At 37.8% G+C, this 25,746-nt stretch overlaps 1 protein-coding gene across 4 annotated transcripts in view; it reads left to right on the forward strand.

Annotated features, from left to right (window-relative positions):
• PCCA (propionyl-CoA carboxylase subunit alpha) overlaps positions 1 to 25,746 on the forward strand; it is a 286,474-nt gene that overhangs the window by 131,083 nt on the left and 129,645 nt on the right. For all 4 annotated transcript variants that reach the window (XM_084505549.1, XM_084505552.1, XM_084505550.1 and 1 more), the window contains 2 exons: positions 7,860 to 7,970; positions 17,777 to 17,879. In XM_084505549.1, the coding sequence (XP_084361675.1) occupies positions 7,860 to 7,970; positions 17,777 to 17,879 (214 nt within the window). The remainder of the gene's footprint in view (positions 1 to 7,859; positions 7,971 to 17,776; positions 17,880 to 25,746) is intronic.

The following is a 25,746-nucleotide window of genomic DNA, read 5'->3' on the forward strand; positions in this document are numbered from 1 at the left end:
CAGGACTACCTAATAGTTTGTTCTTAGGTATTTTACGTAGAATCATAGAAAGGCTCATTGGAAGGGAGCCTAAAGATCTTCTAGTTCCAACCCCCAAATATAGATGCATATGGACCTGTGAACAGTTGTAAAATGTATATAAATATCTAGAAAGGATATGACACCTGATGTCTGAAAACTATTAATTTGTGTTTTTGATTTTTTAAAACTTTTTAAAAATTAATATGCATGTGTGCATTTAAATGTCCATACCTGATCTCTTTCTAGTAGTTCTACCAGTGAAAAAGCTCTTCATCTATTAAAAACATCTAAAGAGGTAATAAGTTAAGTACAGGTGAATGTGTTTTTAGTGTATTGCAGAAGACAAATATTAATTTATCATAGGTTTCAAAAGTAGATGAATTTTCAGGACATGTTTTCAGTCGCGATGAGCAGTGGTTTCCATCTGAAAGCCGACATGATTTTCATGTAGTTTTACTCAGCAGATAATTTATTCTCAGGGTTTACTTAAAATGAAGCGTACATGGGTATTGAGGTATCTCTTTTCTAGTGTGAATAATGCTTTTGTACTTGTCGGTGCAGTAAAGAACATTGCAGACAGGACAGATCAGACAAGTACAGAACTTCAGTTGTTCGGAGGAGTTGTCTCTAATTAAAGTTCAAGTAAGCTTAACAAGTGATGAAGAAATCATATACTCTGTTTAAATGGACGAAAGTAAACATCAGGAAAGTAACAGCAATTTCATGCGTTCTTTATAAAGCAATTTGTATGTTTTTGCTTTAAAATGTTATATAAAACAATATTAAACCAAATGAATGTCTCTATATAACTAAAGATCAACATAGTCGTACTGAATAGTGTGCTTCATATTTCATATTCTGAAAAAAGCAATTTATTTGAATCAGCTCTTGTTTACTTTGTATTTTAGAGAGAGTTTATTTTCCATTCTAAGTAGCAAGTCTTTTTTGAGTTTCAAAGCATTTTATCTAAGTGTTACTAGATACAGTCAGTGCAAATTGCACAGATATTACACACTGTGAGAATTTAGATGTAAAATCTCAAGAATTGCCACATTTCTGTAAACAAAAATGCTCGCTTGCTCACCTATGGTGGGGATGGGATGGGGTGACTGGGTAACAGGTCAAGGACCATCTAATGGATAGCTTAGGGACTGCTAATGGAAGATGGAGTCTTTCCCATCACTTCTGTGTCACCAGTTCAAAGCAGGCAAAAGTTGGTAAGGACTTTTAGTCACTAATATTTTGATGGTTGCTTGCTGACCTGTGTGAAATCAGTGGTCTTTATTGAGTTCTTGGAAGACAAATGTCCTCTTGGAACAAACGCTGACATACCATGTCATTCATGGCAATCCCCGTAGAGAACCCAGGGACTGAGGCAGCACAGTGACCCTCCTGGAGGTGCCTCATCCAGGATGGGTTGAGGCGTGCTGAGAGTGTGAAGTGCAAGGACTTACTCCTTGTGTGCTGTCTGTATGAGTAGATATTTGATTTCTGCTGCTGTGACTTTAGGTAGGATATCCAAGCGTTATCCCATTGCCTTTTAACCCCATTCCACTTGCAGGGAACAAATCTATTCATTAGTAGGTGCTAACAATGTGGCTAACCCAGGATACATTGAATGTGGTCATAGGGAAGCAATCTGCATCTTACTTCCTTTGTAATATCTATATTGTAATAGGCCAGATGAAAGTCTAACACTTTAGGAGTGGATTGGATCGAATGATTTCCTGAGGTCCTTTACCATCTAAATTATTCTGATCAGAACCTACTCTTCCATTGAGAACTGATCTGAATTCAAAATCCCAGCTGAGATTTCTGAAAGAGGAAAGGTATGATTAACATTGCTATTCATGGGTCTTCCAGTATGGTTCAGGGGTGATTTCAATGTTCAAGGTCTAACCCATGTTTATTGCACTTACAGTTTTATCCAGTAATTACCGGGGAATTTGTAAATACTGAAATGTTAATGACATTGGTCAAGCATAGAAGTAGTGTTGCTCATTGGGCTGAGGCATGAATAATTCACCTGTGAGTTTGTAACATTATTAGTAGTTCATCTTTCTCCTGTTTTATGTCATCTTTCATGGGAAATTTAAGTTTTTTTTTTTTTTTTTTTTAATTTAGACAACAGATATAGGATTCTAGAATAATACCTCTTAATGTGTTTACTGTATGTGTAAACATAATGTGTGATTTTCCGTTTTCTCAGTTTCTCTAAGATTTTAGTACGTTTGTCATGTAATCATTCATGATGCTTAATAATCGGTTCGTTTAAAGGAGAATGTAAAAACCCAGTATAAATTTTTGGCAAGTTTACATATGAGAAGTGTTTTCATTTAAATAAACAAAATGAACATATTTATGCAGCAAGTAGAACTGAACATCAGCTCAGTGGAGGTTTGATTGGGCAGAAAGCTTGTATCATTGTATGCAAAGGTTTCTGTAATCTTTCCTTAGACCTCTCTTTGCTTTTTGTCTTCCCTGCTGATTCAAGCATAAAGCAGCAACATGAAATTAACAGTCATTGTGAACAGTCAGCCTTTCCCTGTCAAGGTCCTGCTTGCTGCATGTCATATAATATTTGGAAAAAAGAAGAGAGAGGGGAAAAAAGAGCATCTGAGGAAGGAGTAAGAAGCAGATGAAACAAGGAGCAGTAGAAATAGGGGAGCCACCAACTGTGGCTTTTTCCAGCATGGAGTAGAAGAGCAAGCACCTAAAACTGAGAAGTGGTAAATAACCATGGTGAATGTTTTGAGGTGAATGGGAATATAGAAGTGAACCCCGTGATATGAACTGAGACCTGAAAGAACAGTGCAGTAGAAACTGTTGTGTGAGTTTTTTCCAGCTGTAAACACACTAACTAGGAGGAAAAAAAAGAATACTGTGCAGTAAACTTCAATGAAATCCAAAAAACTGTTTGTTATAGATTACTGAATGATTGTATTTTATATATTACCTAAAAGATACTTCTCGATGGCAGTGATGCAAATTGTATTATAATTATTTTGTATTCTAATCTCATGCTGGTGTGCTAGTGAGCTCACTGGGGTTGTGAAAAATCTTTGTATGTAAACCAACTTTCCTGCAAAGTGCCTGTTTGTTCTTAAAAAAGGAAAGCCTCATTTTTCTGCTTGCACTTTACAGAAGAGCTGAAAGGGATTCCACGACTGACCTGTGGATTTTCCCCTTTGCATAGCAGAGGCGGAGAGGTTTGGGAGCTCCGCAAGATTCAGTGTGTTCTCTGACCCTTTGCAGCAGAGATCGGCTGGCTCCCAAGCGGGTCACTGTGGAAACTGAAACCAGAGAAGGGAAGGCAACTAATGGATAGCAGCTCCCAAGCGCTAGAAGAGACCATTGCAGAGTGCTTGGTAACGTCAGCATAGAGTACAGATGCTGGCATGAGGGAAGATTCTCCTCCTGTTTGTCCCATCCCTTTTATCTTAAACCAGTTCCAGGGGAAGGAGTGGGAATGGTGGTTTGTCAGGGGAGCGTTATGGCATGCAGTTTAGGAATGTTTATTGTCTACTGCTATACGTGGGAGGGAGAGGAAAGGACAATCAAAGTACAGACTGATCAGGTGAAAAAGGAATGTGATGTTATTGATGCAGGAGAAGAGAGAAAGAATAGTTTGCAATTTTTTTGTGTCAGGGAATCTGCGGAAGTGAAAAGTTACAAGAAAATCAGTGTGACACATTGAGACAATAAAAGGCATGTACTGTTACTTCTAGTTAAACCCCTTAGATATAGGGTTGTCCTGGCGGTCCATTCCTCTTCTTTGGAGTAAAGGGCTGGCCAAGGAGAGGGTGATGGCAAGGTGGCCATCATCTTCCTCTTAATCTTAAGATTTTCAGAAGTCTACGCAGTACAAAATTTAGTTTGAACTAATATTTTTTCAGTAGGATACTACCATTATGTAATCTGTTTTTTTTTTTTTTTTTTTTTTTTTCTTATTTTCCTTCTTTATCCTGCTCTATGAGTTTTGTGAGCTCAAGACTTTAATACCAGGATGAGTTATCATTTTACTTGAAATACATATTCAACTCCAAGAGTCAGTGGTGCACTGATCTTGTATGAGAATTTTATGTGGACGTTTGTGTATTAAAATAATAAAAATACTAATAAAAATAAGCCTTTCTTTTTGCTTTTGAGATTTGACTTTGTATGCACATTCAGACTTCTCTGAAGTAAAACAAAACACAGGTTTTGAAAGGCAACTAAACAGTTGAGTGTTGAAGGATTTAGGGAATATTATGACAACTTTTGGAATTACAAACATGGAGGCTAGCTGAGTGGTAATTGTGAACTTTGAAAAGTTTGTGTTCAAAGTGTTTTTTCATAATTGAGCATTACCACAGATGTGCACATTGTTTTAAATAGAAGCATAATAAGTTTTTCAAAACACGGCACAGGTTAGCACTATTTTTTTGTTAAAGAAATTGATAGGAATGCCTCTAAACTTCATAGCATTTATTCTTATTCATTATTTAAAATGATTGGTGATAATTTCTTTGCTATTTTTGTTAAAGAGAAACCTCTAGTACAGTACTCTATGCATAGTTTTTGCAATCAGAAAGTATGCAGTTCGTTCTGTTCCACTCAGCACAATTGGGAATTATCAGCAAGTTAAGTCTATTCAACTGCTTATCTACAGAGAGGCATGTAGGACTCCAATTAAGTTTACATGGATAAATGCAGATTTGTGTTTGCAAATGTCAAGATGACAGAAGCTTAATGCTGTAAAAAGGCTAATCAACGCTGAATATGTTTAGTGTCAGTAAATATTTATAGTGAAAACATGGCTTGTGGTTTTGTGCCTTAGCATTCCAGGTTTGTACAGACTTTTAGTGAGTAAAAATAATAGTCTGTTCATAAACCTGCTATAAAACTTGTGTTTTCTATAAAACTAATTTTATTGTCTTTTTCATCTTTCTCTTTTTTGGAACCCAGGAGAGGGGCTAGGCAGCATTTTGTAAGTTGATTAAAAAATCAGGTAAATTTACCAAGATTTTAAGGTAGATAACCAGAGAGTGTACAAGATAAGAGACAGTATGTGAAGGAATTTCTTCCGAATATTTTATTTTTTTAATGAGGACTTCTTCAAAACAGTGCTTACTAATCAGTCCTGTTGAAAGATGTGAATATTTAATATGTTCATGTGTTCATTAGGCAATAACTACAGTTTAACTAGAAAGCTAATTGAACATCAGGATTACATATATGTTTATATATAAGATTTAAAAATATATACATTTCTTATTTCATTAGATCTCCAGAAGTTAAGTGTTAGTCCTCTCTCTTTTACAAGTGTGTTCTGGAAAATAGTGTGTCAAAATTGAAATCCATGAGGTACATCCTAAACTGAGCTTCTGCTGATATAATGTAGTATGAAGAACACAGCTGAGTGAAAGAAAAGAAAAGAGGCACAAGGAACATTGATTATTTTTTATTATATTTTGACTTAGAGAGACGAAGAATATAACTGCAACTGCAGTTCTGCATCAGTCTTAACGGTGTAAAAGAATGATGCTGAAGTGAAATTTTGTTTTCTGGAGGGGAAATAAATTGATATGGTTTTGGATTTTGTTTGTTGAAATGTCATGGCTTGTCAGGTTAACAAATGTGATTTTGTTCTTGGCAGACTGCAGACCCGGACAAGAAAAAGAAAAATCCCCTGAAAACCGCTGCAACATAAATATAATATACTTCAGTTTAGTGTGTAACTTTGCATGAAATAAGCACTGCCTGTTAGCCTCCGTTTGATCCCGTGAGAGTGTGGGGCTAATGTCTGGCCAGTGTTTTGGAAGCAGCAGGTAGTCAGGAGCGAGCTGCTGTAGGGGTCCATATTTCTGTAGCCTAGCAGTTACTCGCACACAGATGGAGACCTTATGAACTTTGACAGAGGTCATGCTAAATTGTAAATCTAAAACTTCTAGACTTCTGAAGGATTACACTGGTGCATTATTATTATTATTAATTTTTTTTGAGCATACGATTAGGGACACCACAAAGGATAGTAACTCTGTTTTGAAAAGTAGATCAACCATGCAGTCATTATTCATATACAGATTATGGGGATCGATAGTCTTTTATGATACTTTATATGGAAACTGCATATTAAAATTGTAATTTACATGCGTAGAACACATTATATTGCTTCCCAGACACCTAGGTTTGTCTGCTCTTTTGAACTCAAAAAGGGAATTTTAGAGTTTTAAAACATTTCAGAAGTTTCTGATTTTTCTGGTACAAATGATTTGAAAATAATTAAGATACTCGGTGTTTTTTTGATGTCAGGTCTTCTGGGGCAGTCAGTTGAGACACCAAGCTCTCTGTCATCTGTCATCAGCCATCATCTCACTGGGGATCTTATAGCTGTTTAGGAAAGAAAAACATGAGATGATCTGGTTACACATTGTAATGCGTTTAAACCCTGCATTCAGTCAAAGTCAGGGAGCATTGAAGAGCCCCTCTTTCGTCTTCTAATTACAGTCCCAAAGCTGTACTTAATAGATGAAAATCTCTGATACTTCAACTTTCCATGCAAATGGAAAAATCTGGGGGAAGGGATCAATACATTCATGCATTACTAGTTCTCTTTTGTAGCAACCAAAGAAGGACTTTTTTTTTCAAGTTATAGTCATTTGGTATTTAAAAATAAATAAATTATATATATAAGTATATTTTAGTGGACATGCAAAGTGAGTTTGATTCTGTGTTTATGAAATCAAGGTCCATGAATGACTGTCTGGGTCAGAAGCAGCAAGGAAGCTCTTTTAATCAAATGGTCAAATTTTCATCTTGTCATCATTGAACTGGTTGCGTAATGTGCTTCTTTAATGGCTCATGAACTAGTCTTTAAAGCTATGACTTCATGATTCAATGAGGCTGAGTCTCATTCCATGTGTTGAAAGTGGTTTCAGTAATGGCCACACAGAGAGCTTGAAAATTCACACCAGCAGCAGACTGTAGGGGGAAAAAGCTTTAAAACAGTTTGAACTGATCTGCACATAAAATAACAAGAATGTTATTCATACTTCTAAACTGGAAAAACACAAAGGGAAAAGAAGTAGAAGCATAAAAGAATCTCCTTCTGTTGCCCCAGCAATTCACGGTCACTGTACTGCTAGTGTCTTTGTGTTAGTGATATCTGTTTCAATAGGGGAAAAAAAATCCAAATAGCTTAACTTGCAATTGAGAGTAACCAATAGGTTTCTTTGTTTTATATGTTCCACGGGAATCTTTTATGACATAGAAATGATGAAAACTCTACAAAATCTGTATAGTGATATAGTGTATATATACGCACACATTTACTACTACTATGTATAGCGTGTATATATATAAATTATGTGTACATATATATATATTTGTGATAAAACTTCTTACCACCTCTCGTTACCATGACTGAGGAATTACTGTGACATATATATTCCACAGCAGTGCATGTATGTAAGGTGGCAGGTTAACAAGATAGGCTGGGATTTGTTGGAATTGTGCTGATATGCATGGTCATGACACATCTGTCATTTCAGTGAGATGACCAAAAGTCTCTTGGTCGTGCATGCTGTCATTGACTTAACTAGGTGTTTGAACCAGGCTTGGTGAGGTGAAAATTCTTTCTCTTAATTACTTCATAATTAACCTGAGTGTTTAAGGAGGGTATCTTGAAGCAGGAGTGGAGAAAACTGGTAAATTTGCTTTGATTACATCAGTACTATGGTCTCTAAATTGTAAACAAATATTCTATGTAACTGAGAGCATGTATTTTTAGCAGTTGTTTCCTACTGTAATTTGATTAATAATTTCACCTGATTTTTGTATTGGTGTTTTGTTTTCAGGTGTGACTCACAATATCTCTTTACTGCGAGAAGTGATCATCCATCCACGCTTTGTCCGAGGGGACATCAGCACTAAATTTCTTCCTGAAGTCTATCCTGATGGATTTAAAGGTTTGTTCCTCTTTGGAATGCTTCTTACGTTTCTTTTTTTTTATTTTTTTTTTCTTTCTTGAGAGGTGTTTGTTTCTGGTTATTATTCCTTTTATATTTATAGATTGTCATGTTCTCAAATCAGTCTTTACAGTTTTTGTATGTACCCGTGTATACACAGTTTTTTAATAACACATGATTGAAACAGTTACTTTCTTCACTTTGAACAAGACAAAATATATATTTCTAGTAACAAAATAGTAAATGAAATACAACCAAAGTCAAGCAAAACAATTTGTAGGTGATATGAAATATGTAAAATAAACATCAGTTCAACTCTACCATGCTGCTGTGCTTCATTACAGACAGTGCTCCTACTGTTAACTGGAGATGAGATTTCTCTTTACCCACCACTATTGCTTCTCCAGTTGGTCTGTGCAGTATCTTCAGAAGCACCTTTTGGCACCCTTTGTGTTCACTGCAGCATTGTGTGCAGAATGTAGGCATTCTGTTAGAGTATTCCAGTTAGCTGGTCTTAATACTCATTATGCACAGTAGTGGGCATTGCCTGAAATTATTGTCGCTCATAAGCTAGGTTAACATGAACACAAATACAAATATTTCTTTACAACATCCCAAATGACAAGTTGTAGAAGTGTATAACAACAGTTGGTAGAGGAATGTAAGTAAATGAATAGATTGGTTTCCTTTCACAAGGATCAAAATTTTAAAGGTTGTCTTCTCTCTCAGCCAGTCTTCTGTAGATTCCTTCTTGACCCATGTGGCCAGAGACTCGGTCTTTCTACAGGCTTTACACCTCAGCTGACATTCATGAGGCAGAAGCTCTTCCTTATTTAAAAAAATAATAAATAAAAAACATATATATATAAATATATATAAAAGTTCCAGTGTTTATAGCTCATCTTTCTAGGGTGTTTTTATGAATCTTGCGGAGATTCCTTCATCCCCCATTCATTATTAACCCAATGTGGCAAAATCCTGGTCCCACTTGGAGATAATGCTGCCACTTGGAGTCACCAGAAATGACTGGCACCTCATGAAATATAATGTCATTAAGAGCAGAACAGATTTTTTGTACCCCAGGACTCAGTGTGTGAGTTTGGTGCAAAGAGTACTCACCTACAGAAGTACTTTATATCATCGTGTAGTTGGCAGCTTTATTTGATACAGTCCTACAAGTGGGATTAATGCATCCAGCTTGTTCTTGGCTCCTGACTGAGGCAAAGGAATAAGAGTTAGTCACCTTGGGTGGCAGTAAGCTTGGGATGGTTGAAGCTCAAATGTTCTTTGTCTTCTTTGCTAAGGTACTTAATCTTCAGGTAACTGAGCTGGCTTTCATCCATCATAGACTTGAGGGTACTCTGATCTGCTATGAAGGCTCACTGCTGCTGATTAGCAGGTCTGTCTCCCTTCCCTGCCCTGACACTTTTATATGGAATCCCATGTCCCATCTCTTTGATGGTTCTGGGACTTTTCAGTCCTTTTCCTGAGTGGATTCAGTTCCCTAAACCACCAGAACACTGCATTTTTATTGTTGCTGCCTTTGTTGCAGTAGTTTTTTGAGAGTTATTGGGTTGACTTAGCTCATGGAGGAGTCTGGTATACTTAGGCAGATATACAGAGTGACTGACAGGCTAGAATGGGGAGAAGGGAATGGAGGAGAAAGGAAAGGTTGCAAACTATTGGGTAGGTTTATACCATGTTGTGAAAAGGCGGACTCACCTGGCATGCAACTGGGAACGATGAAAACAGAAACCATTCTGCCCTTACTTGTGCTAATGCGTCTGGGGTCCTTGGTCACTTCTTAGAAGATGGGACATGTTTTGCTGATGCAGTTTGTTTGCTCTGTATTTGTGACACTGGGAAGGAACACTTATCTGTTGTTCTTTTATTCTTTTTTTTTTTTTTTTTTTTTTTTTTTTTAAAAAAGTTTATATTGCAATGTTAACCTATATATAATCAGTTAATTACTTGTTGATCCACAAGTTTCAGGATGACAAATTTGTTTGGGGTCATTTGACTTGAACTGTATATGCATACATTTGTGTGCACGTACTCATGCAAATGACTGATTAATGTTGCAATCTTGAATTAAAAAAATAAATCTGTATTAACAGATTCTTAAAGATAAGCTTTTGCTGGAGACACGAGAAAACAAGCAAAGAGATAACATGACAGTTCCCCAAAGGAACTAATGAATGCTGTGAAATGATTAGACTTTGTTCATGCAGAATGAAAAGTCTCAATCCTCTCCTTCTGTGCATCAAATACAGGCATACATTAGCATTCGTAATGATAATAATGATTTCTGCATTTTATTTACAAAAAATTTCTATTTCAAATCAAGAACACGCATTCAAGAATACCGATTCAAACCTCACTGAAGTAATTGAGAGCCCTTTTAATGATGTAGTTCACACTGGATCAGACCCCTCTGGCTTGAAAAATTATCAGTCATTTGAATTAGAGGATAGTTTCTTAAGTACCTATTGAAAAATATTTCTGCAGATGTAGAGACTCTAATGGAAATTGTTGAAGGCAAGCTAGAGTGGTGGGAAGATGATGCGTAGAAACTCAGCAGGAGAAACAAAGGAAAATTAGCTTATACAATGCAAGTCCTGTATTCACTTCACCAACCTTTTTATATAAATACCCAGGGTAATTTTTGCTACAAAAAATTGAAAATTAAGTAGCTTCATATATAATAATATTGTTTATTTTTAAAAATGGAGACAAAAAAAACAACCCATAGCTTAAAAAAAAAAGATATGGATTAATCTGAAAAATTAGAACAAAGCATAGCCAAAGTGGATTTGGAAATACCTAGAAGTTTGTGCTGCTGATCACAGTAGAAATCCATACCTGAAATGTTTTGAATTTGGAAAACTTAAAAATTATTAAAAAAAAAAAAAAAAATCAGTGAAGATCCATGCAAATGCTTGATCCATAATGCTTGAGCACAATCCAGTGTGTTTAAATTTTAAACTACACAGTTGCCACTGTAGGTCTACACTGATGTTAAGTAATGAATGTCAGTTGTTTTCTTTCTCTTGACTGCATAAGGACTGGCCCATTCCCTTCAGTGTATTTTTCTTCAACTCTAAAAGTTAACTTTTGTGATGTCCACTTCAAATTACATCTAGAACTGGAAAACTTAGTTATTTTAATGTTAGGGCTTAACTAGTTTTTTTGTTTGTTTGTTTGTTTGTTTTTTCCTTCTTTAAATAAACACTCATTAACAAGAACAAGTTTATTTCAAGTAATTTAAAAATGTTGCTGTGCTGAAACTAGCCTTGCTCGGGGTATGATTAGTGTGGGAAGACAGCTGCTGTCCAGAATGCTGGCTGGCTGGTAGGTCAGCTGGCATGGGTTATTGCTTTGTGCACCCATGTATGTTTTGGGAGGAATTGCAGATCTGACTGTGTGTACAGCAACATCGATTGGGTTAGGCATGACACAACTGTGACTGTCTTAGTGTGACCTCCAAGCACTTTGCTTAGAGAATGAAAATGTTTGCCAAGCACACAGGAGTAGTCCATACTACTAGAGTACTGTCAAACAAGCTGTCCTTTTACAGCTCCCAAGCAGACAGGAATACATCTGTACTTCCTCACCTTTCTGGTGGAAAAGGAATATACTATCTAGTATCCCTATTTTATAGGCTCAGAGAGTGTTTCTATATTCAGAGATCGGAGAGGAGTCTTTGACAAAGATTAAATTTAACCTATGGATCCTTACCTTATTACACTATGCATGGGATCGTTCTTTGTGGTTCACTCTGTTTCACAGTTAAAATCTCTTTTCCTGGTTAATTTTGATGATTGAGATTTCATTTTTTTTTTAATGGTCAACTCTTCCTGGTTATTGAATGATGTCTCAAATACTTTGTCAGTCTCTATGGGAAAGACATCCCATGCAAGTGGGAAATGGGGGAATTTTCCAAGAGATTATTGCAGAACCCATACCAGAAAACAGGGAACAAAAGGGAGAGCCCTTTATCTTCCCATCTCGTTGTGTGTTTATCTCATTTGGTGGAGAGGAAGAGCAGAATTTCTGGTGGACATCCCTTTGTTGCCTGATTATAATACAGCCAAAAAAAAAAAAAAGAGGTTCTTTCTCTCTCCCATAAGGGTGTATTGGCTCTAGATATGTTGTGTTTGTCATAAATACATGGATAGGAGGAAATGATTATTCCACTTTACTCATAACTCATTAAACCACCTCTGGAATATTTTGTCCAGTTTTACCCCTCTCACATGTATATGAAAAAATGTCAATAAACCTGAGTTTAGTAGAGAGCCATGAAGAGACTGATGAGAGGCTGGGAGAATCAGGTTTATTTAGACTAGAAACAAGAAAGCTAAGGGTGAACCTAATGGGAGCCTTCCAGTATCTCTGAGGGGCTTCCTGAGATGGTGGAGCTGGGCTCTTCAGTGAGCTGCACAGCAGTAGAGAGAGAGAGTCAGTGGTCATAAATTGAAGCGTGGGAGGTTCCACCTGGATATAAGGAAGCAAAAATTCATTTTAAGGATAATTAAGCATTGGGATGACTCGCCCAGAGAAGTTGTGGAATCTCCATCCTTGGAGATTTTCAAGACTTGATTGCACAAACCTCTGAGCAACCTGGTCCGAATCTGATGTTGAGAGTGCACAGTCAGGAGACAGATGGACAGTGCTTGGACTTGAGACCTCCCAAGATCCCTTTCAGCCTCAGTGATTCCATAAAAGTACCTTTAGGTGAATTGGGACTTAAGGTATCATTTAAATTGTTATTAGTTGGATGAGGGAATGCTGCTTCTCTGGCTGTGTTACTGTTAAAAGAGAGAGGATAGTTGCTGTTACGTCTATGTACACTCTTCATGCTAGAACTGAATCTTTGTCTCCATTTTACAAAGCGACTGAATTACAAAAATTGTGTCGACAGATAGCATAGTTGACTTTCTTCTCTATGCCAGGTGAAGTCGTGAACTTTTATTGGTTTGTCAGGAATAATTTTGTACTTCAAAATAATAGAGGTTTCCTTTCTATATGCTCTAGCAATCTGTCCTACAAATGATCGCCACCCGCTCTGAGAGAGACATACTTCTCTGTTCTGAATGTTTAGGGATTGCATATGCTGACAATGTTTGTATTTTTCCATGACCACTTTTGGGTGGAACAAAGCTCATCTCAATTTCAAAAGAAATCAAAACCTCTAATAATATACAGCTATGTTTTCTGCCTCAGCCTACTTGGTATACATGTTATTTGTAACTTCAAAATCCACTTGGGAGAAACAGAAGCCAAAACAGAACCCAAATATGATACCACCACTGCCTACGTTGGTGTGGATCTGAATTGTGTGTTGTACTTTCTATCTTAAGCATTTTGCTTTTAATTTTTATCCTTCTCTATCAGAAAAGTCACTTTTCAACTATTAAGTAACAGGCCTGAGTACATAACCAGGGCTTGGTGTTTTTTTTTTTCTTTCTGTAATTGATAGGAGGAAACACATTTCTAGGACAAAATGCAAATGAGACTGTTATGGGAAAAATGACCTTTTATGTAATTTAATTTGAAGTTGGTTATGTAAAGTAATTGCATGAACCTTTTTGACTCAGCTTGGGGGATACTGTGATAATATTGATTTAAGCAATCATAACATCAGGGAAATGAGAGAAATACTTTTCCCCTGTCTTCTTTCCGATCAGGGTTTTGCTGTTTAGTAGTAATAGATGCATATGATCTAGTTTTCAGTAATAGGAACAGCAGCGCTTCCATTCCTTTAATTGTGGCTTAGTTTTATAGCCATTAATCGTGTTTTATGTTGACATTATATAATTCAGCTCAGTGATACTGAGTGTGCAGAAGTATATCCCAGGTTGAGGAGAGAGATCTGGAAGCTGATTTACATTTTATAGTGGAGATGAAATCTTCATACAATCCAGGAGTCCCGTATGCAGTAAGGAGGGTAGCAAAGGGCAGTGATTGAACTTTCTGTATTGGAAGCTGGGGAGCCTTTGCTCTGTACTCGTTTTGCTTCCAATCAAGGCAGCTCTTGGAAAAAGAAGTACCTTTGTAACTTTTCAGATTGATCTTCTGCATACTGAACATGAAAGGCTGTGTTATTATGTCTTTATTGATGGTGAATATTAACTTATGCTTCAAGACATCCAGTTGAAGTCCTGAGGGCTAGCTTGTAAGCTAAAATAATACTTAAGGTGAAACAAAGGTATCACGATCTGGAACACTGATGTATTCCCAGATATAGTAATGTAATAAATAATTCGAAACTGTTTAAAATCCTACTAAGCATAGCAAGAGCAAAAGGCAAGGGGAACGGGGCTGGTGTTCAGACAGTAGTAATGTAGTACTGACACCAGAATTTCTTGTATAATAATGGTAAATTGCCATCTGTAGGAAGCAGCCTTTAATCAAACTTCTGAGGTATGTCTCCAAAGTTATGCTTAGGACATTCTATGGTAAGATTGTATCTTCACCACCAAAGAGCCGAAGACCAAAACCTAATTTTGTTAAGTTTGAATCATCTCCCAGACTGGGGAAAATCAATACAGCTTGCCCATGTCGGACACCACAGTGATGACTGGCTTTCTCCTTGCCAAGTATGTGCCACAACTAATGCAGATTGCAACAAACAGAAAGTGGATAAACATTTTTTTCACATCAGTGATAATGAAGAGGTGAATGTAGTTCTTGATCGGTTGTTAACCTGTTTCAAATCATTGACATTTGTTCACTGTTTGGAGTTTGATTTTTGTTGAAGATACAAGGAGAAAATAGTTTTAACAGCACAAGTGCAAAAGCTGTTATTGATTTCATCCAAGATGAAGTCATGCAATGAGACCCACACATTGGGATTTCTCTAATTTTACCTTGTTCTTGTGTCTGAGTTGACGCTACCAGTATTTGTTGGAGCAGACAAGAGCATATGGTTTTGGTCACACAGGCTTTGCATGGGCATGATGACTGAAAAGCAAAGGTTTTAGGAGAGATTTTCTGATATATCTTTACCTGAGGTGTCTGAACTCTTCTTGGGATAAAATATATATATATATATATGTATGTATATTAATGAGTATTTCCCCCTGTACTCAGCTCTGGTGAGGCCGCACCTCGAGTACTGTGTTCAGTTTTGGGCCCCTCGCTACAAGAAGGACATCGAGGTGCTTGAGCGGGTGCAGAGAAGGGCGACGAAGCTGGTGAGGGGCCTGGAGAACAAGTCCTACGAGGAGCGGCTGAGGGAGCTGGGCTTGTTCAGCCTGGAGAAGAGGAGGCTCAGGGGTGACCTTATCGCTCTTTTTAGGTACCTCAAGGGAGGCTGTAGCGAGGTGGGGGTTGGCCTGTTCTCCCACGTGCCTGGTGACAGGACGAGGGGGAATGGGTTTAAGTTGAGCCAGGGGAGTTTTAGGTTAGATGTTAGGAAGAACTTCTTCACTGAAAGGGTTGTGAGGCACTGGAACAGGCTGCCCAGGGAAGTGGTGGAGTCACCATCCCTGGAAGTCTTCAAAAGACGTTTAGATGTAGAGCTTAGGGATATGGTTTAGTGGAGGGCTGTTAGCGTTAGGTCGGAGGTTGGACTCGATGACCTTGAGGTCTCTTCCAACCTAGGAAATTCTGTGATTCTGTGATTAAGAAAAAATATATAAATACCAATTCTAGAAATATAGCCTTCTGGAAAAATGATCTCAGCTTCTTCTCTGTGTGCAGACTGTTGGGAAAACTGGAAAACTGGCACACCCCAGAGCCAGATAGTGGATGCTTATTGCATTGTGTAGTTGTATAGCACTTATATGTATGTATTTATATACATGTATAAATCGTATAGAAGTTTAGTGTTTTTTGAATTTCACTCTGCAATTAATTTTTCTAGTAACTGGCATAGGAAAGATCAAGTTTGTTTCTCAAGCCAGTTCCTCAGCCTTTCAGGATTTTTCTTTCTGCATGTGTGTGTTAGTCAAGACAGTTTCCATTTCAAGGCAGATAGAAAATAATAAACACTGAGCAAAGGGAATTGCATTAATCTTTAGCCAGAATATGTTAATATGGGCTAAATTAAAAATAAATAGATGCAGATTTGCTGACTCTTATTATTTCTAAATATACATTTCTTTGGCCTGTGACAGCTCCTTTGTACTGCTAACTGGAACTGTAATGAGGGTGTTCCCATCATCTTAGCTTGATTGCATTGCCGAGGTGAACTCTAAGCAGCATCTTTACCTATCCATAATTAATGTGACCGGTCAAATGATGATGAGTCCTGTGCAGAAAACATCCTGTTTTGAAACTGTTCTTGCACTTGTTGCTGTAAAGTCTGTTCTCGTCATTTTCAGAGGTCTCCATTCTGTATTTTATTGACGATTGTGCTAGCCTTAGCTGCTGATAGATATTGTCACTCCCTAATAACTAGTATTCCCTGGTGCTGGTTAACATTACCTGCAGTGGAGCTGAGGTGATGGGAGTATAGAGATGGAGAGGGTAATTGTCTCTGCTGTGTGACTGGAAGCAAACGTGCTTCACTGGGCAGAGCTGCTTAGGCAGGTAGAGCCTTCTGAACCCCATCCCCACCTCTTTCCCCAGTCTTTAATGTAAAGTCTGTACTTGACATAGATGGTGGCATTTGCTGTGATATCTGTACATGAAGGTCTACTGAGGCAGACAGCAGCTGCATGAAGCACTTTGAGAGCTCTGTTGTAACTAAGTTCAGCTACGTCTTTCAGTCTTACTGTCATCTTTTTGTATTTTCTTTTTAACTTGAATTATTGCATTATCCTCTTCTCTGGCTTTTGAAACACCCGTGGCTTTCATCTGTGCAAAATTTCTCTCCTGAGAATAGTTGCTGCTTTTTCTCCATGACAATTCATCTCTGCGCTTCTTGTCCTCTTCTGTGCCAACTTTAACTTCCCGTCACCCCAGTATGGGTTGGCTACTTTACTTGCCCTTTGACTTCCTCTCACATCAGTTTGACTGCCTTTCTTCTCTGGTGACGTCAGTCTTGTCCACCTATTTGCCAGCTTCTCAGACCAAATCTGTGTTGCACAGTCTCTGACCTAAACACGGGAAGGACAAAGTTCTGGCACTGTGCTCTCTCTTTTAATCTGGATGACCACATTTCGACTTGACTTTCACTGTCTGCAACAAGACCAGGATAGGAAAAACAAACAAACTAACAAAAAACCACAACCTTCCAGTCACTTTGGTTCACACCTTTTTGTCCAAACCTTCATTAGCTCGCCTGCCTTTAAATTGCAGGCTACTTTGAGCTGTTTTCTGTTTATGAAGTGCCAAGTATGCCATTAATAACAAAATAATGATGACACAAATGACTCTGAAGGACAATTAGCTTCATCGACCTTTATTTCTGGAGTTGTCATTCTCCCTTTTGCTCGGAAAAATCTGTAGCCTTGGTAAGGTAAGGTACTGGGAAAGAATGCTGTGTATTTTGAAAAAGTTCTAATGTACAGATGGATTCCTTACCAGCATGAGGCACAATATGTCAACCAGTGACATTTCAGTAACGAAAACAAGATGCTGCAGCGTCGTTCAATTTTTTTTCTTTCAGTTGTCAAATTGTTTTCAACAGATATACCCGTGTTAGCAGTAGGGCTGATCTGTATGAAAACAAGCAATTTCAACTTTGAAACTCAGAGCGTCTGCTATGCTGAGCCTCATCTTAATTTAGGGGAAAAATGTAGGTTTAATCTGTAAGGACTGAATAGTGTCTTCTCTGGTAGTTACTTTTTGTGTCTGTGTCTATGTTGGTCTGTGGTATCTAATGTTTTTTTTTATAACTGATTTTTGAAAACTAGGGCACAAGTTGACAGATCTTGAAAGAAGGGAACTTCTGGCAACAGCAGCTTCTTTGTATGTGGCTGAACAACTGAGATCACAGCGATTTCTAGGGACTCCAAGGTAAGTTTGTTTCTAGGAACTCAGATGTGCTGATGCGTTTTGTTAATGGCATCTTCTTATGCATGAGAGAGACACTGGTGAGAAACTGCATGGTTTCTTAATATAGTCTGTTTTTTCTAAATTCAAATGAGCTGGTGCTTACATTTCCCTACTCACACAAGTCACACACAATTATTTTTATTCTACGTATTAGCAAGCTAATAGGCACAAAAATGTGTTACAAGCCAGTACAGTAATTAATGCACATCAGGAGTTTCATTAATGCAAAATGTTGCTACATTAGTAACTAACCACAAATTGAGCATCACAAATTTCCCATGTGTCCATTTGAAGCGATCTAAGCACTTTGGGATAATATGAATATTCAGCTACAGAGCTTTAAAATATTGTGGATTCATGAGTAATTTGCTACCTTGATGAAGAAGCTTAATAGTTTAGGGTCTAATTCTGAAAACACTTTCTGAATAGTAAATGCTGGAGTAGTCAGCACCTTGCTGTTGTTCCCCTGTTTCTTCATTCTTTTGGTTCTTCATTCATTTGGGTAGCAGCAGCTAGTAACTTACATAGCACTGTTATTTGGCAAGCCATTGCAGCAGTGTCTGTCAAAATAGTAATTCAGTTCTTCGGCTTTTTGGAACAGTATGCTTTTCTTCTAGGATGTTTCTAGCTTTCATCGTCCTCTTGCCCATCATTGTAAGCTGAAGCCTTTGTCAATGCCTTGAGACCTTCTATTACAACAATGTAATTTATTAATCTCATTTGGGTAGCTGGTATTTCCAACAGTTGCATATAGCAAATGTGAACTTCAGAATGCTTCTTGGTTTCTTACGTTAAATTCTTTAATGTAGTTGCATGTGTATGTCTGTGAGAGATACAGACAGAATCAGAATGCAGGACAGACATTCACATTCCATGCCAGTGGTTTGACAGTGTATTCTATTACTGATTTTACAGTGGTCAGGAATAAATGAAATGTGGTTTCAAGAAGTCTTTATTTTTATTTGTACCCACAAAGATAAATAGTACCATATGGTGTTAAAAAAAAAAAAAAAAAAAAAAAAAAAGACACTTAGAGCAAGCATAACAGCTTCGTAATACATAGCATATGTAGGGCTAGGTCATTGCTTGCCTTATGCACCTATAGGGGAAAGTTAAGCGCCTTCTTACTTCATTCCACAAGTTGTATCCTCAATAGCAAATGGCATAAGGAGAACAACAGATAGTCTAAGGCCACTGTTCCTCAGCTAAAAAATGAATGAGGGAAAATGAGGAGGAGCTTTGACTTAGTTTTTACTGGTCAGCATAGGAAGTTAAGTAGTCTATTAGTGCTGTAGAGGAGTAAAGGATCCATTCCTACTTAATTTTAAGTATAGGAATTGTTGACTTAAACAGTGATTCTCAAGTTGCTGTTATATTCCTTGCTCTGATTTGGGATTTCTTTTTTGATGGTAAAATCTTCTTACTTGATAATGAGAAAAGGAGTCCAATTTTTGAAGAATCTCTTAATGTTTTATTTCTAATGCAAAAGTTTTCTTTTATTACTAGGTGTCTAGGTATCTTAATAGAAAAAACATATTCAACTACTTAAACCATACTGTCAAATACGTAAAAAATACTTCATTGAGCAATCAGGCACAGCCCTTCTCATTTTGCAACATACAGGGGAAGCAAATACTCTACTGCTTTGAAGACAAAGTAGCTTCCTACTGAAGTCCTTGTAACCTAATTCCCTCACATGGATTCCTCTAGCATGAGCAGAGAAGGCAGCAGAGTCTGACCACATGAAGTTTTTCCTTGATAAAACTAGATTAAGATCTGCTTTTTCAGGTTTCAAGTGGTGGACAGCTAACAAATCTTTTCAGTACAGGGGATATCTCTTTCTCTTGCTATGACAGGTACCTAAATTCAGCTGAGTTTCCTCAGGATGGTCTTTTCTGTCTGTTGTGTTATATGCAGATCTGGAAGGAAGCCTTCAGAAGCTGAACCTTAGAATTTTCTTAAAGTCGGGGCTGAATGTGGTTCTTAGTGGATAGGTCATTGTTTCAATCCACATCCACTGTTAGGTCTACTTGTTCTAATGACAGTAAAGCTGCCTGTCCGAGGCCAACTAAGGACAAAGTAATGCGAAAAGACTTACTGGTAAGTGACATCTGAAGAAAATCAAAACCGATAACGAGCCCCTTTCCTTCAGAGACAAGTCAAGGAAACAAAAGGAGAGCGAGGTCAAAGGATTGTGCAGTTTCCTGGACAGTACTCTCCACTCCTCAGAGCAGCTAGTGGACTCCCTCTAGAGGGGACTGAATACTGTGGATCATATAAGTAGCTGCAGCACCATCAAGGATCCCTCATGGCATGTCCCTAACGTAGCCAAGCTGCGTCTGACTTGTTTTTGAAGGTGTTCCATGTCGTGGGCATTTTTTAGGAGCAGGATTGTGGCCATAAAAAGCACATCGTTACTGGTATGCCTGCAATCTGTTTGAAAATTTTTAATAAATAAAAAGTATATAGTAGGAACCTGTCCTACTGGCAACAAATCAAAAAAGCCAGTTGTAATCTTGGATGCAGTTCACTGTGGGAGAATTGGATGTTTGGAGTCTGTGTGAATTTTAAATCCGTGTTGGAGAATGTAAGTGAATTTAGACTACGTATTCCAAAATTTATCCATAACATTCTCCTGACAGTTTGGAAAAGTACACAAACATGTTGATGACCGTCTTCAAAGTTTCATTGCCCTGGCATTTTTTTCTTTTGCATACACTGAAAGCAATGATGAGGAATTTTTGTGCGAGGAATTACACTGAACATTACTATTTTGAAATCATGCATTATTTCTTCTGAACTTGGCACAGCTACTGGATAGACAGTTTTCTGCTGAATTTGAGTTATATGATTATCTTTTGGTTTTCATTTGTGGCTTTTTTTTTTTTTTTTCCCTTTTGGGAGCCATATGTGTAGTATGCATTCTTTTACAACTGCAGGGGTATTTAGAGTTCCCTTTTTTCCCCATGATTTATTCAGCCCAAGCTCAGGATTGTTATTCTAGTCAGATGGATAGACAGAACCACACCTGGCAGTCTTCACAGAAACTCCACCTTTTGCTAGCAGGGCTACTGAGACTGTACTCAGATGAAATGGAGCGGAGCCAGATTATGGATTCACTGTCCCAGCCTGCTCCTCTGCTTGGCAAGGAATTGGACAATTCCTTGGGTGTCTTGAAACACCAAGTGTAAGGCTCTTACTAAAGTGCACTCGGATTGGTGAGCTTTTGCCTCATTAAGATCAAACACCCAACTTTGTTCCGCTGGTTTCAATTAGGTGTGACCTCTGTAATGGGATTCTTTGTTGGGGTAGTTCGCGTGGCATTGAGGTTAATGCAGGCCTTGAGCCAGCACCAGTTTGCCTTTCCTGTGTCAGAGTGAATGGCATTATAATTTGGGTGGAGCACCCACAGGTGAGTTTCCACTGTCTGCATTACCCTGTGCCCCTGCCCTCACCAATGGTCTTGTAGAATTAATTTGCCAACCCTTAGCTAGAACGGCTGTTGGGGACCTGTGAGTGCTCACAGTTACAGAAATTCAGACACTTTTGTTATGCAATATGATATTTAGGGCATTTTCTGTGTTTTTGGTGGTTTTTTTTTTTTTGAATCTAACTACTTGTTATTTGACCATTTTTCCTGGGAAATGGATTGTTGAGCATTTGGTTTTGTTTTGTGTTTGGAAGATAATTAGCTAATGAAAATGCTTGGTGTTTTGTGAGCCAGATACTACTAATGTGAATATTTCGCTGTGGTATCCAGATAATAGAGGCACATGTTTCCTCCAGGAAACAGCTATGAATGATTGATGATTATTTCATTGTTCAGCTTTCAGTTACTTTGCCGAGGACTTTTCCTACTTGTTCCATAGTCGAGTTTATTGTGAAGCTGGTGCCACCCACAGCTGCTGAACAGATTTACAGCATCTAGTAAAATCCCAAGGTCTTCTAGACAGAACTTGATCTTGTTTCAAGTGGAAACATATTTTGGCTGAAGTGGATCCAGCTTATTTTGTGTCTGTTTGATGTAGTTAGCCTTTGAGACCAAAAATGATGTTGTACAGTTGAATCTTCACATTTTGGCTTCAGACTTGTTTTCATTAGTGGGTTGGGAGGGGAATAGGAGAGTGACTCTCCAGGTGTGGCTACATCATGCTATCTCATGGGTCTACTAATGTGATGTTTATACTTCTAAACCCAATTGCCTGCAGCACTTCCTATGTGTTGCTTGTGTTGGCAGCTAAGTGTATTTTCCTAATTTTTCTATGGGTTTTACCCTTTCATCATTTATGACTTGGAAAAAAACAGTGAGGCTGCATGCCCACATTACCTGATACTACATGCAAAAAGACGGTAACGCATTGGGAAATGTTTTACATTGCTAGAAAATAACTAAAGGGGTTTTCTTGCTTGCCTGTTTAGCACAGAAGACTGAGACTGGAGAGCCTTGAGTTAAACTGTTCTTGTGGGGCCTTAGAGAAGTCAGCTGGACTGAGCCTCAGTTTACCAAAAGACAAAATGGCCTTACTGCCTTGCTGCATTATTAGGGTCTTGTAAATATTTATTTATCAGCTTCTATAAAGTATGTTGAGACCTTCTATAAAGTATGTTGAAAGAATACTTTCATAGGAATGGTAAATATATTTGCTTAGTGAGAAACTATAGTTAAAATACAAGTGAAATTTTGTTTTAATCCAGAACTGCTGGTTTGTCTTCTCATTGGCTGTTTACCAATTCTGATTGGTGAACAGCAAGAACAGAAACAGTTACGTTTAGCGTTTTATTTCATGAGCTTTTGTAGGTTTGTGTCTAGGTTGACTTGATCCAGATATATTGATGTAAATCCTCAGCTGTGCATAGTAATGATGGTTCAGATGCCTGCTTTTACGTGCTGTTTTATGGTTTAGGGCAGCTAGTGAGCTGTTTGGAGGGCAGTGGAGCCCAGGACCCCTCTCATGCTTGCTTTCACATAGACTACACCTATTATCCTGCTGGAGGCTGGGACGCAGCCAGCTCTTTGCCAGCCTAGGGTTTCCCCATATGGAAGAATGGTCAGCTGCTCGATAGGAGAGCTTTCTGGCTCTCCAGCACTGCTGGAGCAGCACAAAATAAGGTTGTGTTACATTGATGTCAGGAAAATTTACTAGAGTCATCCAAACCGGCCACTTGGAAGGAGAGTGAGCTGCAGCACAGGCACCGCTGAATTGTATCAGTTACACTACGTGATTTCCACCTCCCCCCCAGAACCGCAGTAATAACATGAACAGTTATTGCAAGTACAGCTAAATATTTATACTTTGCCTTACCCTACAAATACCCTCTTGTGTGATATAAAGCTAAAATGCTTTGTTTTCATTTAGTAAGGATGACTAAGTCCAACCCAATTGTGGCTTTCCTTCATTCCCTTACTTTGGAGTTACGCAGTCATCCTTAGCTCATGAAAATAACACTGTCTTACCCTTATTCTTCTGGTCCCCTGCTTAACAAGCCAGGCATTCTTTTCATGATTTACTGCTATGCCTTTGAAAACCCTCAATATACTTATGTAACCACTACAGCTTCAGACCATTATTCCACTGTGTATTTTTTTGCTCCCTATGTACTAGCAAGGTACTAAGAATCCGTTCTCTGTTTGTGAGAGATCCTTGTTCGTAATGGGATCTTCAGGTTGTTACATCCCTACCTTTTCCCTTCAGATGTTGCTTAATGTTATTCTTTTGGCCTCTCGTTAATAATGTTTTTTTATTATTATTATTTTTTGTAATCTTGCTGCCCTATATAGTATTCTGTCCGTCTTTAAAATGTGGTATTATTTACCCTTCTACATTGATCATTTGCATATTACAGAAAGAGGATTACATGTGCTAGAGACAAACAATTAGATGCAAATATACGAAGCAGGTGTTTTTAGCCAGCGGAAACAAACTTTTATATAAAATGTAAAAGTTGGAATAGAGTGAAATTCAGCATAAATGGAGTATTTATGACCACTACAGAAGGTATCTTTATTTTTTTTCTTTGGATTAAATTAATGACATCAGAATTGATAGTGTAAGTAATATCAGGTATTTATATAGTAGTTTGGAAGCAGAGCTATTGTTCTGTGTGAATATATATTCCAGAAACAGAATGGTCTATTTTGGGAGCTTTTCCTAGCCTATTATCCATGTTTCATTTACGGGGAAAAAAGGTGTTCTGGGCATTCATGCGTGCTCAATCTTTAGAGTTGATAATCATTATTTCATAATTATGAAGATATATAATATCTTCATAATACTTCATAGTAATCATTATGAAGTTTGGACCTCACTGAACATCTTCTGGAAGGATGTTCAGGCAGCAGGTAGCACACATCTTGCTCGGGTGATTGCTGGTGGGAAGGTCGATCACCAAAGTAAATGGACCTGGCTAAGTCCCCGTGTTTATTGTGAGTTACTTTCACCATGTCTGCAGGGAAAACAGCAGCTACTACTGGAGTATCATAGCTTCTGTGGCTACCACTCAGTTAATGTTGAAACTTGAACGTACACGACGTGGCCCTTTCCTCATCCATGGTTTGGTTATGACTTCTTTCCAAGATCCTCACTTTACCACAAGATCTCTTGGTCTTACCTTTAGTCTGATCCCCTTTTTTAAGCCTAACAATTCTTTCCTTTCACGCAGACTTACACCTCCTAAACTCATTCCTTAATATTTGTGTAAAAAATGCATACACGAAGCTGTAGAACTAACAAGTTGCGTGCTAATCACCACATGCTCCCCAGTCATTTTACAGCTATTTTGAGCATAGTTTTTTCTCTCCATCTGTATGTTTTATATGGAGTTTCTAAGGGCAGAAATGAGATTGTGTTGGAGTTTTTTTTTTTTTTTTTTTTTTTTAATGTAAGGGCAAAGGTTTTCTTCACTTTAGGGGACTCTAAGCTCAGTGAAAAATGTATGTGTAACTGTGTGCTCATATGAGACGTGCTATTTGTGTTTCTTTCCTAGGATTAACAACATAAAAAAGATAAGCACAAACATCAGGACCTTACCTTGTTAAGTTCCTTGGAGCATTGGCTGTGTCCTGCTGTTTGTTTGTGTAGTATATAGCATATTCTGGATGCTGTTGCAGTAGAAATTTTACCAAGAAAATAATATGGGAAGAAACTCTCTCTCATTCAATATTGTCTGCATACTTTTACATGTATGTGTCTTGATTTGTCCATTCTTTAGCACACTTGCTTCATTCATGATTCACAAAGGCTGTAGTTAAATATGAGATATTGATTGAAGGGATAGATAATTCATTTATACCTTTGTTATTGAGTATTACAATTTTCAACCATTTCTTTTTCCTTTGATTTAACTGCTAAAGTGGGATGGGACACAGAATGGCCTCATTATTGTAGGAGTATTTCTCTGTTCCCTGCAATGATTCCAAAAGCTCTTGCACACTTCATCAGTATTATTGTAATTCTTTGGCTGCAGGATATTTGGCAGCTGTTGCACCCCACTGGCAAATCCTATTCAGACTTCACTTCCATTCACCATTGCCATTGGAGAATTGATTTCTCTCTCCTCTGCTCTAACCTTTCCCAATTCATTTTGGATTGTTCAATGTGAAACATTTTAATTTCATATCATACAGCCATTCAGCTCACAATCCTTTTTTAACCTGTCACCAGGGTAACAGCATAGCATGCTTTCTTTAGGCAATCAAGTTTTTATTTCACATGCTTAATGTTGCATTAAATGTTTGCATTTTGTTTAACCCTCTTAAATACTTTGAACTGTGGATATATTTTGCAGGGTAATGAAGTCTCTGATTTCAGTGTCAAGTCTTCATAGAAAT

The sequence above is a fragment of the Aythya ferina genome (genome assembly GCF_964211825.1).
Source record: "Aythya ferina genome assembly, chromosome: 1".
Taxonomy (NCBI): Eukaryota; Metazoa; Chordata; class Aves; order Anseriformes; family Anatidae; genus Aythya; species Aythya ferina.